At 41.2% G+C, this 18,176-nt stretch overlaps 1 protein-coding gene across 12 annotated transcripts in view; it reads left to right on the top strand.

The window, feature by feature from the left end:
• LOC136433741 (echinoderm microtubule-associated protein-like 1) overlaps positions 1 to 18,176 on the top strand; it is a 44,177-nt gene that overhangs the window by 17,469 nt on the left and 8,532 nt on the right. For 5 of the 12 annotated variants that reach the window (XM_066426213.1, XM_066426211.1, XM_066426218.1 and 2 more), the window contains 11 exons: positions 2,136 to 2,355; positions 3,079 to 3,186; positions 4,065 to 4,136; positions 6,073 to 6,104; positions 9,620 to 9,652; positions 10,017 to 10,146; positions 11,342 to 11,491; positions 13,779 to 13,848; positions 16,521 to 16,580; positions 17,216 to 17,317; positions 17,807 to 17,911. In XM_066426213.1, the coding sequence (XP_066282310.1) occupies positions 2,136 to 2,355; positions 3,079 to 3,186; positions 4,065 to 4,136; positions 6,073 to 6,104; positions 9,620 to 9,652; positions 10,017 to 10,146; positions 11,342 to 11,491; positions 13,779 to 13,848; positions 16,521 to 16,580; positions 17,216 to 17,317; positions 17,807 to 17,911 (1,082 nt within the window). Of the gene's footprint in view, positions 1 to 2,135; positions 2,356 to 3,078; positions 3,187 to 4,064; positions 4,137 to 6,072; positions 6,105 to 9,113; positions 9,522 to 9,619; positions 9,653 to 10,016; positions 10,147 to 11,341; positions 11,492 to 13,778; positions 13,849 to 16,520; positions 16,581 to 17,215; positions 17,318 to 17,806; positions 17,912 to 18,176 lie in introns of those variants that run through there. The other 7 variants (XM_066426214.1, XM_066426212.1, XM_066426219.1 and 4 more) reach the window with 7 other exon arrangements.

An 18,176-nucleotide genomic window follows, 5' to 3' on the forward strand; every position in this document is an offset into this window, starting at 1 on the left:
ACCAATTCTATCAGGCCATGGTTAGAAATGCTCTACAACATTTATTGTGGATACATAATTTCTTCCTAGAGTCTTAGTCTGAATATCTGCATTGGATATTCATTTTAGCAAATCTAATAACAGAATACAAAGTGTATTAGATATGATTATATATGACAGTAATAGACTTTGTTCTTTATATGTAGGTGCAGTATTAACAACACTGATGGTAGTTTTGTGAGATATGCATGATCAATCAACAAGTCATCTTTAATCAGTTCAATGGCCCCAAACAATGTTACCTTTGACTTATTACACAGTGTAGCTATGGAGGAATTACATCACTTGACAGCATGCTATTAATTCATAGGGCACACCCACATCATGATAATGAAATGTCTGCTCCATTCTCTTCAGGCATCATGTCTTGTTGTGTTTAAATGTGCCCTTTTGTGTGGGAAGTGACAGTTCATTCAAATGGCACAATTCATTAGACAACAACAGCAGGAGCAGGCATGGTGTATAATCAGGGCTCATCTGCCAGACTGGCACGTTTGTATTTGTATCCTTAGTCAGGCTGAAAATTGGCAGTGCCACATATTGATGTCTCCATAAATCGCTTGATATGAAATTGCTATGCTCCTGTATTAAGAAAACTTTTTTTGTGATCATTCAAGCAAAATCGTTCCTCTCCAAAACAGCTGCAAATATTTTTCATATCAGTTCACTTCAGAGAATTAGCAAGGTAGCTCTAGAAACCATTTCAATTTGGCATGTGTATTTATTAGGATTTCAGTGTTATGATTCCTGTCATGGTACATTTTGTATAGCTTGATCCTGAAAACCTTTGATAGCAGGCCATAGAGGAAAGTACAGATAACATGGGGCCGTACTTCACTGTCATGCTACATGGTAATTACCCACCCTCGGGGGAACACTAGGAGCTCATCCCCAGGTGACCACATATCTCTGCCATCTCACACAGCTACAGTTACTGGCATATTAAGATCAAACAGAATGTAATGATCTACACTGGCCTCACGTATATACTAATATAGAGATGGATGGGATACCTTTCCTCACCTCTGGCATACTGTAATTCTTGTTTCTTTCACTGTAACTTTATATTCACGTTTTTCGCGGTCACCTCTGTACCGTGAATTTACCATCACCGTGAAAAAACCTGTTGTTATCATTTAGGATTTCTTCACACATCCGTTCTGTAAATCACTTGCCGCCACCGTTCAGTTCAGTGAAAATGGCCATTTTCCTCACACAGCAAAATTTTGCTACCGTGAAGATAAAGTGAATTACAGTATCTGATCTTGAGTTTATGAAAACTGAAGGATATTTGTAGATTGTTATTTCATCCTTGATAAATGTGCCTCCTTTGAAATAATATGAATCAATTTATCATCATTGTCACAGTCATATTTCATGAGAGCTCAATCTATTGGATGGTCATTCAGCACCGTGAACAGCATATATTTTCTTTGCTCTGTTCAGGGCTACAAAAGATGTTAAGGGAATTTGATTTTCTTGGAGGAATTTCGTCACTATGATACAGACAGTAGCAACATTGCTATTGTCAGGACTATGGTGCTTTGATTTGTACATAATTGATAAATGGAGGGGAATTTTTGATTGTCTCTGCTCTTGATATTTTTATCAGCACACAAAGTTATTTTCACACACTTGTTGTCTAAATCTAATAATCTTGAAGATTCCCCCCAAAATAGTTTTCTCATAATCACAGTCATGATGGGATGAATAACAATTTTCCAATGCCTCTTGTAAGTGATAACCATTTCAGCACCAAGGACAGACATACATATTTAAGCATGGTGCTGTACCTACATTAGATTTACCGGCTAGTGCAGTCCTCATGTTTGCTGCTCAGGGATAATGGTACCGTCCCACACCAGCCTCCTACATTGCTTCCTGTCTTTGCTTTTTGTGTATGCCAAAACATGGTACATGTATATAAGGTCAAACCTGCCCAAGAAGACCACTCAGGGAACCAATAATTGTGTCCATGGGAAGAATTGTCTAAGAGACCATCAAAGATTGGTCGCATTAGCCAGGTGTTCTGTATGTAGAGGAGGTCACTTCTACAGTTTGACTATAGGGTGTTTTTTTCCTTTTCTCTGCTGCAGCACGACCTCCAGTCCTGCCATCCAGACCCACTATATCCAACGGAGGCACCAACACGCCTAAAAAGGCCGACCACTCCATATCAGGGAGACAGCAGGCCCCACCGACACCTACCTCCTACACACATGGCATCAGCCAGAGAAGTCCCATGCCTTCACCGAAAACTCCACACAGGGAAATCAAGAGGTGGTCATCAGGGGACGCGTCTTCTGGTCAACCCAGGTAGGGGATTGTACATTTATCTGTCACATTTGATCCTTTGATTGCTTCTTCCTTTTTTAATAGTTTCAAATATTCTGTTTTATCTCAAGTTTTCTTGATTTCCATTTTTTATTTTGATTGATTGAATCTACATTTGATTTTGGTGATTTTAGGCTGGGTGCCAGACTGTTTCCAGGTCCTACACAGGCCAGCCCCTTGGCCTAGGACCAACATGTCCCCAAGGAAATTTTACCGCAGCCCCCTTGACTTCGAGGTCTAACTTGGGGTGCTGTCAGTGGTAAAATTTTCTTGGGGGCATGTTGGGCCTTAAGCTGCAGTGCTGGCCTGTGTAGGCCTAGGAAACAGTCTGGCATCCAGGCTACTCTGTTTGATCTGTTGTTGTGTTCCTCTCATTCTTTTTGATATGTGAAACAAGGTTTGCAGTTCCCATGCATATTAACTCCTGGACACTCATAATAATAAATAAATTTCCAAACTTTATGTGTACCATTCCAACTCAACAGATTAATTGCTTTCTCTCATAAAGCAATCAAAATGGCCAGAGCATTTGAAAATTGCATGTTGTATTGTTTAATTGCTGCATTCTATTGGAATGGAACTGATCTGCTTTCACATGTTTTCGGCGAACATTTTCCAGGACCATATCATGTGTGGAAAACTGGAAGTCTCTTCTCTCACCTTTTCTTTCATCTTTAAGATTCCTTTGTGTCATTACTTTCTCAGAACCCGCCATGACAGTGCAGGATCTGAACATTCTACTGACTCTTCCTCACCTCGCAAACTTAAGGCCAGTGGCAAACCACCCCTTCCCCCTAAGAATATTTCCAAGAGGTACTGATCATGAACACGTACTGTCCGAGGTTCTTGCCTGGAGTTTGCCAGAATCTCAGAATGAATGGCAGCATCTAGTCTTTACCCCCAGCATCTTATTCTTGCCCATTTCTCACTGGTATTTCATACAGGGTATTGCCATTACATTTTGTTTGTGCCTTCTGTTGTTTTTGTTATGTTATACCATGTTATGTTATGTTATGTTATGTTTTATCATGCATGGATGAGTTATTCCTCACATATCAGTCCAGTCAGTAGTGGTTGTGGCTGACTTGTGGCTGACTGTAGACCTTAGCATTTTTGTCTGCTTGAAAAACATAATGATAGCAGAATAATTAATTGAAACCATAGCTGTTGAATGTTGTATGGCATGTCCACTTTCTTGTGCGCACATGTGTGTTCTTCGTGCAAACCCACCAAACAAATTTTAGTTGTATACACATCACATGTTTAAATTTGTGATATTCTGTTGTACCATTTTGGCATGGCTTCCTCCTGTTTTGAGCCACCTTAGAAAATGATTATACCAGTATTATTCTCTACATTATCTACAAATGGAAAAGTAGTCGAAAGACATGGAAATGTCCCGTCATGTAGTAGACATGACGACATTGCCTGCACATTGAATGAGGAATGATTCAACATTGCATGACAATTTTCTCTCATAATTTGCCAGATTTTTACTCTTTAGACGTTTAACTGATCCTGCCTGAGTTTCTGCCAGTCCAACAACAACAGAAGGATGCTCTGGACTGGGCAGTTTTTGCTCCACCTGACTAAACTCTGCTAGTCATCCACTGATGACTTATATTGTTTGTAGAACACCTGCCTCGCTACTGCCTTAACCTTGTGTGCACCCCACCTCTCACCTCTGCTAGGAGTCGCAGTAGTTCTCTGGATAGAACGTCAATACTCAGGCAGAGTGGCAGAAGAGGGTCTGGTAGTCAAAGGTACTTGTACTAACTTCCAACTCCCGTCCGTAGCACAACGTACCGTACATCTGTTTGTATGTACATTGTATGTACATTGCATGCAGTCATGTGTATCTCACACAGAAGCTGTGTGCATTTCAACAGCACTGCTTGATTGAGATTTGATTTTCTTAGTTAGGGAATGCTATAGAACAGATGCCAATGATACGGTTAGTAGGCCTTGAAATTTGTAATTGAAAACTGTCTCAACAGCTGCACAGTAGTAATGTCAACAGCTTTAACTGAGAAACAAAACAGGTTAAGTTGATTAGGACTTTTTTTATCATATGTTTAACAACCATGCTGTGCTGCCTCTTAGTTTTACTGCTTGAAAATGTTAAACTTTATACGAAGCTGTGTCAAGGTAAGGGGCAAGAGCTTTCCAGTTGTGGCAGTCATGGTTGATATTTGCAATGTGTTGAGTGTTTAAGATACAATATTCTGTACTAATCTTCATAGTTATCTAATCCTAAGAAGTAACAGACACAGAAGAGTTTCAGGTATTTTTGAAAATGTCAACTTAATTAACAGTTCACAGCATTTACACTTATTTAGCATGTCTCTGTTGAGAGATACGTTTGTTTTCTTGAATGGGATTGCTGCCAAAATGAAGAAAAAAGTTTGTTTTCATTTCAGGCTGGAATAATTTACCTAGTATTTTGAAAGCAATAAGAGCAACCTATACTTAATACAGTAAGTTAAAACAGTTGAACAGTAAGTTAAGACAGTTGTACACAAAACCAAAGGAAAAACTCAGGATAGAGTAATGATTAAATGAAACAAAAAAGTCTGAAGTTCACTTTATCTCAGTCTGTATTTCCACTTAAGTTTAACAATGCCAGTCATAAACTGGTAAATTCTGTAAGTTGTGTTTTATTATTGGGTTGTAAATATTGAATTCCACAGGATCAATATTCTTTCCAGGTACTTCTTTGAATGTAGTGAATCTACATGAAGATGATCATGATTAATGTAGTGTTGAATGTCTCACTGTTATTTACAGACTAATCCTCCTGATATACTTAAGATTTGAAAGGGAATTGACCAATCTCCTTATGTGCTTCAAATTGGAAAGACAGTTGACGAACCTGCTAGGTCTAATATGCATGTTGTACTTCAAATTGGAAATAGATTTGACAAACCTCCATTTATATATATATGATAAAATACATTATATACTTCAAATTGGAAAGACATTTGACAACCCCCCTAATATACTTCAGAATAGAAATAGGGTTGACAAGAACATGTACTTCAGGGGCTAGTAAAACACATTCTTCTTATTTTGCTGCATTCTGAATGGCTTTGGTGCAGAATCTATGACATCCTGATCACACTATTGATGAAGTTTTATGAACCAAGTTCTCAGGGTTTTACCTCCATCAAATTCTGGTGTTGATGCTAATCATTGGTGTAGAATTGAGATTTACCGTAATAGCCTTCCACAAAACAAGGCTCAAAAGTCACTGGAGGTTAAGGGTTAGTTAAGGGACAACTCACCTCAACAACTTAGACATATGTCATATCCAGTTGTTTGAGTAATTGCTTTTTGGCGTTAGAAATATATTGTTTTATTTGCCCTTGTAAATATCCTGTACAAGGTAAGTGTTGAAACCAAACAAGGTGGTGGTGACTATGATCTTACTTGAAAATAGACTTTTTCTACTTTTTCTTCTTAGACGATTTTTATACAGGTACATGTAGGTATGGTTAGATTTACAACTTTTTTTATGATAACAATATGCTCATATTTACAGCTGATATTAAATTGTACAAACTGCTTGGGAGGAAATGCTATTGTCGGTAATTTCACTTGTCAAGGTGTTTATGATGTTTGTTGATGGCAGTGATAACTACAAATAGATTAAGTACCAAAAGCTACAACTTACCTGAGTGTATATTTTGCTTTCCACAGTCACAGCCCAAGAGAAGCTTCACATGTGCAAGGTTTGTCTTACTGTTGTTTCTTTTCTCTGTACACTTCAAATGAAATGTAATATACTTAAAGACTACTGCTGGTCCATTATGAGATAGTTGATCCACTCCGTATTGGTTGAGCAGGCAGTGGTTCTTGTTGTTGTGTTGATTTTGAGAGAAAGTTAACTAAAAGTTTATAGTGTTTCTTTACTCAGTATACTTCGAATGAAATGTGATATTCTAAAAGACACCTAATTGTATGTAATGAGACAGTTGCCATGTTCCATTACGAACTGGGTCAATTCAGAAGCGTATAATGCAAATGAGCGGTCTGGACGTAGACAGGCGGAGTTTATTGACTCTCGGCTAGGTGTTAATTACTATGCTAATCCCCACAGCACACACTGCCAGCCCTGAGCTAGACCTCCCATTATGTTCAACAAATCTCCCTATAACATGTATAAGTCGAATTTAGACTATTTAAGTCTTTCCCCAACTGAGCTAGACCTACCGTTATGTTTGAAACACACGTCCGCTAATTGTGGTATTCAGTCTCCCTATAAGTTGAGTTTCCTCAACAGGGCTCACCAAATCCATTCTTGAGCTAAACCTACCGTTATGTTTCAAACACACGACCGCTAATTGTGGTATTCAGTCTCCCTATAAGTTGAGTTTCCTCAACAGGGCTCACTAAATCCATTCTTGAGCTAAACCTACCGTTATGTTTCAAACACACGACCGCTAATTGTGGTATTCAGTCTCCCTATAGGTTGAGTTTCCTCAACAGGGCTCACTAAATCCATTCTTGAGCTAAACCTACCGTTATGTTTCAAACACACGTCCGCTAATTGTGGTATTCAGTCTCCCTATAGGTTGAGTTTCCTCAACAGGGCTCACTAAATCCATTCTTGAGCTAAACCTACCGTTATGTTTCAAACACACGACCGCTAATTGTGGTATTCAGTCTCCCTATAAGTTGAGTTTCCTCAACAGGGCTCACTAAATCCATTCTTGAGCTAAACCTACCGTTATGTTTCAAACACACGACCGCTAATTGTGGTATTCAGTCTCCCTATAAGTTGAGTTTCCTCAACAGGGCTCACTAAATCCATTCCCGAGCTGGACCTACCGTTATGTTTCAAACACACGACCGCTAATTGTGGTATTCAGTCTCCCTATAAGTTGAGTTTCCTCAACAGGGCTCACTAAATCCATTCCCGAGCTGGACCTACCGTTATGTTTCAAACACACGACCGCTAATTGTGGTATTCAGTCTCCCTATAAGTTGAGTTTCCTCAACAGGGCTCACTAAATCCATTCTTGAGCTAAACCTACCGTTATGTTTCAAACACACGACCGCTAATTGTGGTATTCAGTCTCCCTATAAGTTGAGTTTCCTCAACAGGGCTCACTAAATCCATTCTTGAGCTAAACCTACCGTTATGTTTCAAACACACGACCGCTAATTGTGGTATTCAGTCTCCCTATAAGTTGAGTTTCCTCAACAGGGCTCACTAAATCCATTCTTGAGCTAAACCTACCGTTATGTTTCAAACACACGTCCGCTAATTGTGGTATTCAGTCTCCCTATAGGTTGAGTTTCCTCAACAGGGCTCACTAAATCCATTCTTGAGCTAAACCTACCGTTATGTTTCAAACACACGACCGCTAATTGTGGTATTCAGTCTCCCTATAAGTTGAGTTTCCTCAACAGGGCTCACTAAATCCATTCTTGAGCTAAACCTACCGTTATGTTTCAAACACACGACCGCTAATTGTGGTATTCAGTCTCCCTATAAGTTGAGTTTCCTCAACAGGGCTCACTAAATCCATTCCCGAGCTGGACCTACCGTTATGTTTCAAACACACGACCGCTAATTGTGGTATTCAGTCTCCCTATAAGTTGAGTTTCCTCAACAGGGCTCACTAAATCCATTCCCGAGCTGGACCTACCGTTATGTTTCAAACACACGACCGCTAATTGTGGTATTCAGTCTCCCTATAAGTTGAGTTTCCTCAACAGGGCTCACTAAATCCATTCTTGAGCTAAACCTACCGTTATGTTTCAAACACACGACCGCTAATTGTGGTATTCAGTCTCCCTATAAGATGAGTTCAGACTATGAAAGTCTTTCCCCAACAGGGCTCACTGAGGCCGACCCTGAGCCAGTCCTAGCTAGAACTTTGGAAACACAAATGCCATGGTTGACGTAAAGATAGAAAGAAACCATGACAAAGTAGAAAGCCCGACAAAAACGCCTAAAAACACGTCAAAAACCTGCCGGACCCACTCCTCTGCTTGGAGAGTAGTTGATTCCTGCCATGGGGCTAGGACGATCCGCGTGTGTGGCCAACACCGCTTCCCACGCTAAAGTGACCACTCTGAGACAGATGGCCCGTGATATCTACGTCACAGGAAAGGACGTCACAGGAAAGGAGAGAGCTGATTGGCTTCACTATTGAAGCGAAATTCCGTCACAGAACTGTGAAGGAAGACCATTGTTTAGTTCTCTAATGAACGCATGTGAATACAGGAGACCGCTTTACTAATCTTCAAGCACCCACTGTTCCCAAATCAGCCAGCTAGAGAAGATCCAGTCAGCCAGAGAAGCTCCGGGATTGTAGCGCACTTCGTAATGATTAATTCAAGGATACAAAGCATTGGTATTTGGTGTCTTTGGTCTAGAGTCAAGCTACCACACGGTTATTTGCTAGCGCCAAGGTGCCAATAGCACTCCGCACAGCGGGGGAGCCGCAGAAACTGCGGTTTTCCATAATACGCTTCTGAATTGGCTCAGTTCGTAATGCCATGCTGTATGAGTAGGCACAGGTTCCCGTCGTGTTGATTTTGATAGAAAGCTAATTAAAAGTTTATGGTGTAGCTCAGGGCTCAACAGGTTGATTAGATTAAGTGCATTTTGCATATGGCAAATGATTTAATCTGAGGTTAGGATCCCTTATCTTTATGAGGTCAATATTTTCCCTCTGTATCTGTATAAATTTGCCTCCAATTTCTTTCATATTGGTGTCCTCCTGTCCTGGTTAGATGATGGTTTTGGTCATGGTAGTTCCCGACATCTTCTTTGATGACTGAGCAAGCCTTTCTGTGTCTGTGTATCTGAATTATTTCAGTCATCAGGAGGTATACAGGTCAAAGGTTACAGGGTCACCAGTTCCATCTGATTATCAGGGCTTGGAAGAGTGCCAAACTCATAAAGGCTGGGCTGCAGTGGTATTGGACAATTCATCGATCTCGGGCTAGAAAGTGGCCCAAATTCATAGGTTATTCCATTCGTAATTCACTTAGAGCCTCACTTGCAGTGGGGCACCGCAGAGGCAGGTCTTGTGATTGTTGTGTGGTGAATCGCTGAGGTAGATAGAATTACGTTAAAACCGACAAAAGATTGAAGATGGCTGGCAAGAAGAAGCAGATTGAGCTACGGAAAGGTGAACTAGGTTTTGAACTTGTATTTTTACCAGCATTCATGTTGATGTGATACCTGAATGATTCCTGACAGTTTTCTGTTCTTGTCTGGTACATATAGGAGGAGTGAGGCCTCCAAGAAGCCCCTCTTGTCGTAAGAAATATGGAATTTACATTAAGGTGTTTGAGAAATGGGGATCTTGGTTTGAACTGAAAGATGTATAACATTTTCCTTTGTACTCCTGACACTGAACAACTGTGGTTTAAAACGGTTGTAATTTTACAGGGTAGGATTTTATCTAATTGAAATGCCTGCCCAGTGCCGGTGGTGGGGTAGCTGTTGGGTGTTAACAGGTGTAAATTCTTCCTGACTCTGAATATTCAAAATGCATGACCTTTTCTTCAACTAGGGAATCACTGGGCAGTGTCTTATTTACAGTGAAATGTTGCCTGCCTTGCAGTACAAATACATGCAAGAAGATCGTGTGAAGATTTATAATGTTTTGTGTTCATTACAGAGGAGGGAGCAGTGCGTATGTTCCTCCGAGGACGACCCATCACCATGTACATGCCCACCGACATGATGGAAACATATAATTTCAAGGAGAAGGGAACCCTACCCCCAGAGAAACTCAAGCTGGACTGGGTGTATCCTTCAACGCTTCCCACACATTCCATTGTCTCTGTTTTGGTTCAAAGTTCTTCCTTGTGGTTTGTAATTCAAGAAAGGAGGCCATTCTCTTGAATGATTCATGTTGTTCTCAAATTTTATATTCCCACATACCTCAAGTGCAGCTGTAGCATAAAGCAGAAACAATGGGTTTGCCCGAAGTGGCAAAGCTTGAAGGTCCCTTCCTGTCCTGTGATCCGTTGACTGTTTATCACAGATAAGGTTGCTGCCCCCTAACATTGTTTGTAGTCTTGCCCTCTGCCCCCTTCAAATAGACCCTGATAATGAAGCAGTGTTTGTTTTTGGGTGACAGTAACAATTGGTGTGAGGGGCAGATCACATAATTATGAAATTCATGTATGTTGTAGTGAAATTATAGGGCAGTGCCCCTTGCCATGCTTGGTAAATAGAAAAGGAATGCAGCCAAGATAAGGGTGGCCCCTCCCATGTCAGTTCTGGCTGTAATCCATGCAGGGCCGTCCCACTGAGCATTGATTTCCTGGCAGACTATTCCTGTCACGTTGCAGCAATCTGCTGGCTCTGCAACTGTAGGAGGGCCGACGCTGGAGGAATTCATAACAAGGGGTTCTCTTCTGAAGTTTTTACTCGTCGAATTATGTGACATGTTTTCCTTTTCTGTGCCATTTAATTGATCAATAACCAATACAATAAAGGCATGTGAAGCACTCCAGCAGGGACTGTTTTCTTATCCTGTCGGGGATGATGAAATGGCATCAACAGCTGGTTTTCTGTAAAAGCATCTGTGCTTTTAAGCCATGTTATGGTTGTATCAAACATGACACAATGCTACAAATTGAGTAATTATGTCACATTCTGACATTGTGGCAACTCTTTTAAAATTAAAGTACATGTTACACAGGTCCTTGTTCTTTCTTGACTAAGATGACTAAGCCGAATATTTGCAATAGTTTCCTTGGAACTTCCAAGTTTTCATCATTTCCTAATTCCGGCCCACACCTCTGTAGGGACTAAGGAGTACCTGGCCACTTTTTGATGGTCCCTTAGTTTATTTTTCCTATTGACCCGAGCATTAAGAGTCCTGTCCATCTGTCTACTGTGGACATATTCTTCAAGTCCATTAAATGGTTTCAAAAGATAGGTTTGACTGTTCAATAGAAAGCATGTTTGAAAGTTTCCTTGACAGGTGTGCAGGTATGGTTACCGAGGGCGTGACTGCAGGTCTAACCTGTACCTGCTGCCGACAGGGGAGATTGTGTACTTTGTTGCAGCAGTGGTGGTGCTGTACAACGTGGACGAACAGCTGCAGAGACACTACCTAGGTCACAATGATGATGTCAAGTGGTGAGACTTTGCTACTCTACAGTAACTGCTATAAGTCATTGTTGGAGGATTGGTACTTACCAATCGAATAATGTGCAATACTGATGTAATACTGAATGTGATACGGTAGATTCCGCATATCTGTATAGCCCATTTGTCAGCGTAAATTATACGACTCTCCGAACTATACGACTCCCCGAACTAGCGATATTGACGTCCCGAAAGAAGGGGGGGGGGCATATAGGATTTTGAGCAAGACACACAAACACACTCACGATATCGCAACTTTATTTTGCAAAATTTTAATCAAAGTACAATCCTACCTTTCCCGCGATTTTAACGTCACCATATTGAAATAAATACGCGATCTATTTTGTTCAGATAAGCCCGAACTGCGTGGGATACTCCTGAAAAAAAAAAACTCCCGCCATATGTTGATCACGTGAAATCTTGCAGCCAACCAATCAGAGCACAGCCAGAGCACATGTTTTCATGACGCAAACCAATCAGCGCTTAGAACACGCGTAAACATGAGTAAACAAAGATGGCTGCCCGGCGGCGTCACCCAGCCTTTGCCGCTACATTTTACGTGAAATTGTGCCGTAAAATATGATTCATCTACGCTACATAAGCAGGATTTTCACGGGAAAAGAATTTAAAGAATACATTCTCCGCCGAATACGGCCACAAATAACGGCAAATCGCGCCAAATCACAGTGTAAAAGCTCAAATGCTCGGGCAAAAATCTTGTTTTTCGTAACGTTTCGCTGACTTTCGTCGCGTCGTTTGAGCCTTGAAAAACAGGTTTTTGATGAGATCAACGTATGTCAAAGGTACCGATATCGACTGTTCGATAGCAGAACAATAGCAAGAAACAAAAGAGTGCGATTGTCAAACGGTAGACGGCGTCCCCGCTCCCGAAACTACAATACAAACCCAAAATTTAGCCTATAGTTTCGGGTCATTTTACGATAAAATCGGACAAGATTCTATACAATACACCGAACTTTACGATTATGGGCGATACAGTTATACATTGCTTTTACCATTGAGTGGATGGTAAATGGTTTGGTGTTTTGGAATTCTATACAGAAAGACGAAATATACAGAAAAAAGGTATACAAATAATTGGAATCTACTGTAGTATCACCTCAGTACTGTAGGTTTGCTTTGGAAGCAAGGTCTTTTAACTGTTGTATCAATGAAGTAAAGTAAAGTAAGGCCACACCAACTTGATTTTATGGATGACATCCTTTGGAGACCCCAAAACTAATGCGCGCGGGCGAAAAAAAAGAAAATCCAGCCAAAAAAAAAAATGCTGCTAAACCACAGGACTACCAGTACAAAGCTGGTATAGCGAATTGAACCACAGAACACAGTTTATTTGTAGGAGGTACATGTAGGTTGTCTTGTTCATCATAGCAGACTCAGCGCAAGTGATTGACTTTTAATACATTGACAAGAACAACCAAAGAAGTATACTATTAGAAGGTATTTGGCTCCAAGGACTGTGGATGATATATGACTGTGATGAAAATACTCATATACACCCATAAGGGCAGTTTCAACATACATGACATTGAACTCTATATTGAGCATTCCATGGTTTACGCTCACAAATCTCACTGTGAAACCTCTGCCAATCCCTCAATTCCTCTCACATGTCTCTCATTATTGCAAAAGAAACGTGTGAGAGCCACTCTGGATAGGTCGTGTTTGGAATTGTCTGGGCGATACTCGCTGGCCGCCGCGATCCTCTCGTACAACTGTGCAAACGCAAAATCCCCCTAGCCAACATCGATGGCATACCAATCCACAAATACGCCCCAGTTTTCCGATAAGCCGGCACAATGCTAGCCTTTTGCGGCAATCTAAGTCAGCAAGTTCCGGAGTTTCATGTAGCCTTGGAGGATGTGATTTTTTTGTTGTTGTTGTTGACAACAGGCGAAAATCAATGCGCGCGCGGATGTCATCCATAAGATTAAGTTGGTGTGGCCTAAGTAACTAGTCAACATTCTTTTTTCAGTACATGGTTTACACCTCAAAATTTATAAAACTTTATAGGACTGCAATTTATTTGTATTTTACCAAACCTTGATAATTACTGAACTTTCATTATATGTGTTAAAACAGTTGCCCGAGATGTTTTCATCTTGATTAAAACTATGAAGAAAAGATTAGTCCCATTATCCCAGGGGGATCTATCTGTAAATTCTCCATCTAAGGTGTGAAAAGCCACCCGATCACAAACCAAGAGTTGAACATTTTCTGCTGTACGTTGCAGGTAACATTGTCATTGTTGTTTCAGCCTTGCAGTTCATCCAGACAGGATCACCATAGCGACAGGGCAGGTGACAGGGCACGGCAGAGATGGGGAGGTGAGTTTAAAAAAGAACACCATTTTCTATAACCTTCAGCCTGCTAAGGTAGCCATTTGGCTCAAAATTGTTATTGGTTGATGAGGGGTTAGGCAGCAGGGAGAAGGTCAAACATGGGTTAGCTATGATCTTTTTATTGAAACACTCTGTCTCTCTATGCATGTAATGGTTTATTTAAGCACTGAATGTCGCATGTGACAATTGACATCACCCTCCACTATGTATATACAACTGGTTTCCTTGTAGGAACTGACCAGCTTTTGGAGCCTTTGTAGAGTATGAAGTATGGTCATCACTTCACCCTATGCTTAGGATTTCTATTGAGTAATAACTTCTTCAGCCCTACAACAATAGAAGGTCCATACTGGTGACATGAATACAGTAATGAAGTCTTAAATTTGACTGGTGTGTCATAAAAGGTTGGCATGTGTGGAAGGATTGGAAATGAAGTTCTGTGCAAGTGTCAAAGGCCTCAATGTGTTCATCAGGGGTTACAATGCAGTGTTCTCGCCAGCCTGAAATTTTTACCCGTCATTTCAATTTTCCTGTCGGGAAGAACATATCGAGCGCCGAAGGCGCGAGTCGTCGCGCCGAAGGCGTGACCATCCTAGGGGGGTCCGGGGGTATTCTCCCCCGGAAAATTTTGGAATCTAGACCCTCTGAAACGCTATTTCCTGCATTTTGAGGGGCAAATTTCTTGATAGAATAAGCTTAGTTTAATGACACCTCTTTCGGTGAAAAATTACACAAGGGTTTCAGGCTTAATTTTGGGGGGAGGCGTGCCGTCGATCATCGCGGTAAGATCGAATGTTCACACACGTACAAGCTACATTTCTATTTTGTATACAATCGACAAAGAAAAGAAAATCGAGCACAACAAAACTTTATTATGTATCTACGTCCTACAAAAAATACACACAGAATAAGTCGGCAAAATTAAAATTTTTCAACACTTGTCCCGTATGCTCCCTGTAATTATTGAACATAATGAGGAATTTGACACCCTACTTTGAGAAAGAACGCCATAAAGACGTCCATTTTTTCCCCCATGTTTTCCACGGTTAATTTCTCCGGTAACTGCACTGAATGTCTTCAAAAGTTGTCGATTCAAGCCTTCCAACAGCCGCTTCGTCGTGCGATCCTTGCGATCCCCGCCATTCCTCTAACATCTCGCAATTCACGCTTAGCTGAAATCACGCGAGTAGCGAGACTCGCATGTCATTGGTCGGTATTTCTTGACGCGACGGAGACGACACACTGTGATTGGTGGAATAGAATATCTGACGCCTGTTTACCATTTCTTACGGGAGGAAAGCGCATTCAACTCAGCCGCCGCGGCTTGAAACTTTAATAATGTTTTACAGATTACAGAAAGCCTAGCTATAGGAATATTTCTGAATTTTTAGGCTTCTTTGATGACAATAACTGACGGTGAACCGAGAGGGACAAAACAGAAACAAACGTCAGCCCGATGCGACCTGAGCCAAGACTGTGGGGAGGGTGGCGCATGACGCCGAGTTTTCGGCGGCCACCAAATATCCACCACGGCCACGGCGCTCTTTGTCGCCGGCGGGCATTTGAAATGATCTAGATCGCCCTCGTCGCGAACTTCCGGTGATCCTCTGGAGTTTTTGCAAAATTCTAAACTCTGTCTAAATATCTTTACACACCGATATTTTTCCATTAAAAATGACGGGTTGGGCAAAAATTTTGTCCGTCATGAGCGACAAAAACCCGTCAAATGACGGGAGGACGGGCGCTGGCTAGAACACTGTTACAATGAAACCAAACCCAGCATGACAGGCCTCTGTATCTCATCAAAATGGTCCTTCCTGATAAGAATGCAAATCGTCCCTCCCCACTTGCACAGAGGGAGTCCATCAATAATATTGGCGATGTCCCCGGTGTATAAGAAGGTCCTAGTATTGATTTCTCAGCAAAACCTGAGTAATTGAATGACACTGGATGTTGGAGAAGTCTGTTTAATGGGTTGCATGCAGATCTGGCCAATCTTGCATGATGATAGTTGCTTAGACCTGATACACACTAGGAAAATTTTCTGGATGTACGACAACGACATATGATAATGACGTACGTCTTTGCGAACGTTGCCTTTTTTCCTGGGTGTGACTCGGCCCTGTGCGTCGTACAACAGGCATTTTTATGACCCGTACATCTTTCATGTACGTTACATCCAGTGTGAACTTCATTGTCGCATGTCAGAAAATTTTCCCAGTGTGTATCGGGTCTAAGCTTGCTGGAAGCATTGTTTTAGCATAAGAGTTGGTAAAAGATTTTCTCAGGTTGAGATATAATCTACAGGAATTCCTGTTGTTTGATGCGATGTGAGCGGGATTGGATCGATTTAAAAGTTGTGAAATTAGTTGTAGCAATTTTGCTGCTTAACTGTAATGTAATTATGCCCAATATTAGTGGTGCTACTTAATTAATCATGTATGTGGCAGGTCTGCAAATTATCTTAGATTTGCATCTCATCTCTGAATCTTGCAAGCTAACTATTTACTTGCCAACTGTTGTATCCAATAATATCGCATTTCATCTCTGAATCTTGCACGCTAAAAAAAGGAAATAGTTACAAAATTTTCTTGCTAGGTTTTGCATCTGACAGTATACCATCTATATGTACATGTATGACGTTTCCCAACTTTCAGCTGGACACATACAAGAATGTGGACCCCTTCTACAACAAGGATGTGGAGTTCTGGTACAGGGTGAGTGGGGCCTTCCCCGGGCCAGGCGCCGGCGGCAGTCAGTCACTACTAACCACGTCTTCTCTGTATGCATGGAGTCTGGAGTTCCCTAGCTTCCACAACGACTTCTAACGTTCTGCTCTGTTACCTACACTATATTTTCATTACTAGCAACCACTAACAGGCTCATAGACTTCATTTTCAAATACACATTCTTCAAATACATTCTGTGTCTGAACTTCTTAATTGTAACTACAAGCATGAATGTGGTAGCAGAACACTTAAGTCATAACACTCTTGACTAGTTTGCTAGTAAAAGTTGTGTTCTCACATGTTTTTGTAAGTATCTTATAGTCATCCATTGCCAAACTGCTGAATGCTCAAAAACTAACAAGTCTTCAGTTGTGATTTCATTTGAGCCTTGCTCTTCCAGCATCCAGGAATTCTCTTGACTGCATGTGTAGTGTGGTGTGGGTGTAGGTGCACAGTTTTTTTTTACTAATAACATTTGATCTTTCCACAGGACTAATCAGTAGTTCAATCCGTAGACTAGCCATCAGGCTAATGAGGTGGAAAGGGGTGGTGTGCAGAAGAGGTCATAGATACAGATGATCATGGGAAGCCTTTCACTGAGACCTCTACCTTTCTTGTTACAGGCCCATGTGCGTGTCTGGGACTCGGTCACTCTCCACACTCTGCATGTAATCGGAGCTGGCGACTTTGAACGTGGAGTTTGTTGTGTGGCATTCTCCAAATCAGTAAGTCTTGAAGCTTGATTCCATACTATTAGGCAGGTTATAACTTAAGAAATATTTTATCAAAGTTGTAACAAAAGTCTGTATTATCCATGTCTGTCACAAATAGGTTGTATACATGTAGGAAGTATTGATATGGGGTAATCACTTAAGTTAATATAAAAGAAACCATGGGGGGTTGTGCAAAGGGATATTTGAACTCCGTAGTCAATTAGTTGTCTGGCATAGAAAGATCCAGAATTTTTGGTGTTTGTTTCCCTGTTAATTTAATGAAACAGTGTTCATGAAAGTCCGATAACTATAGCTAGACCCCAAATTAGACAGATTTCAGGTTAATAGACAGGCTTGAATGCAAACGTTTTCCTGGAATATTGCATAACTGACAACTAGATAACCAATAGCAGAATTCTATCTATCGTACATTATTCCTTTCTGAGTGAGGGAAAGTGCTTTGTCACTGAGTACTCTAATCTCTGCATGGTGCATCCGCAGGATGGAGGAGCTCATCTCCTGGCCGTGGACGAAGCCAACGAGCACATCCTGTCTGTGTGGGAGTGGCAGAAGGGAGAAAAGGGCCACAAAATCACAGAGACCAAGGTAAGCCCACGGCAAACATGTGAGAATCTGTCTGGTGTGTGAAAACTTCGGGCTACAAAATCACAGACACCAAGGTAAGCCCACAGCAAACATGTGAAAATCTTTGTCTGGTGTGTGAGAACTTCGAGCCAAAAATCACAGAGACCAAGGTTTGCAATGAGAATCTGTCTGCTGTGTGAGAACTTCAGGATACAATCAGACTTGGCACACATCCCAGAACTGAACTGGGGAAAATCAATTCCCCGTGAAGCATTATGGCACTCAA

Source organism: Branchiostoma lanceolatum, chromosome 4 (genome assembly GCF_035083965.1).
Source record: "Branchiostoma lanceolatum isolate klBraLanc5 chromosome 4, klBraLanc5.hap2, whole genome shotgun sequence".
Classification (NCBI taxonomy): Eukaryota; Metazoa; Chordata; class Leptocardii; order Amphioxiformes; family Branchiostomatidae; genus Branchiostoma; species Branchiostoma lanceolatum.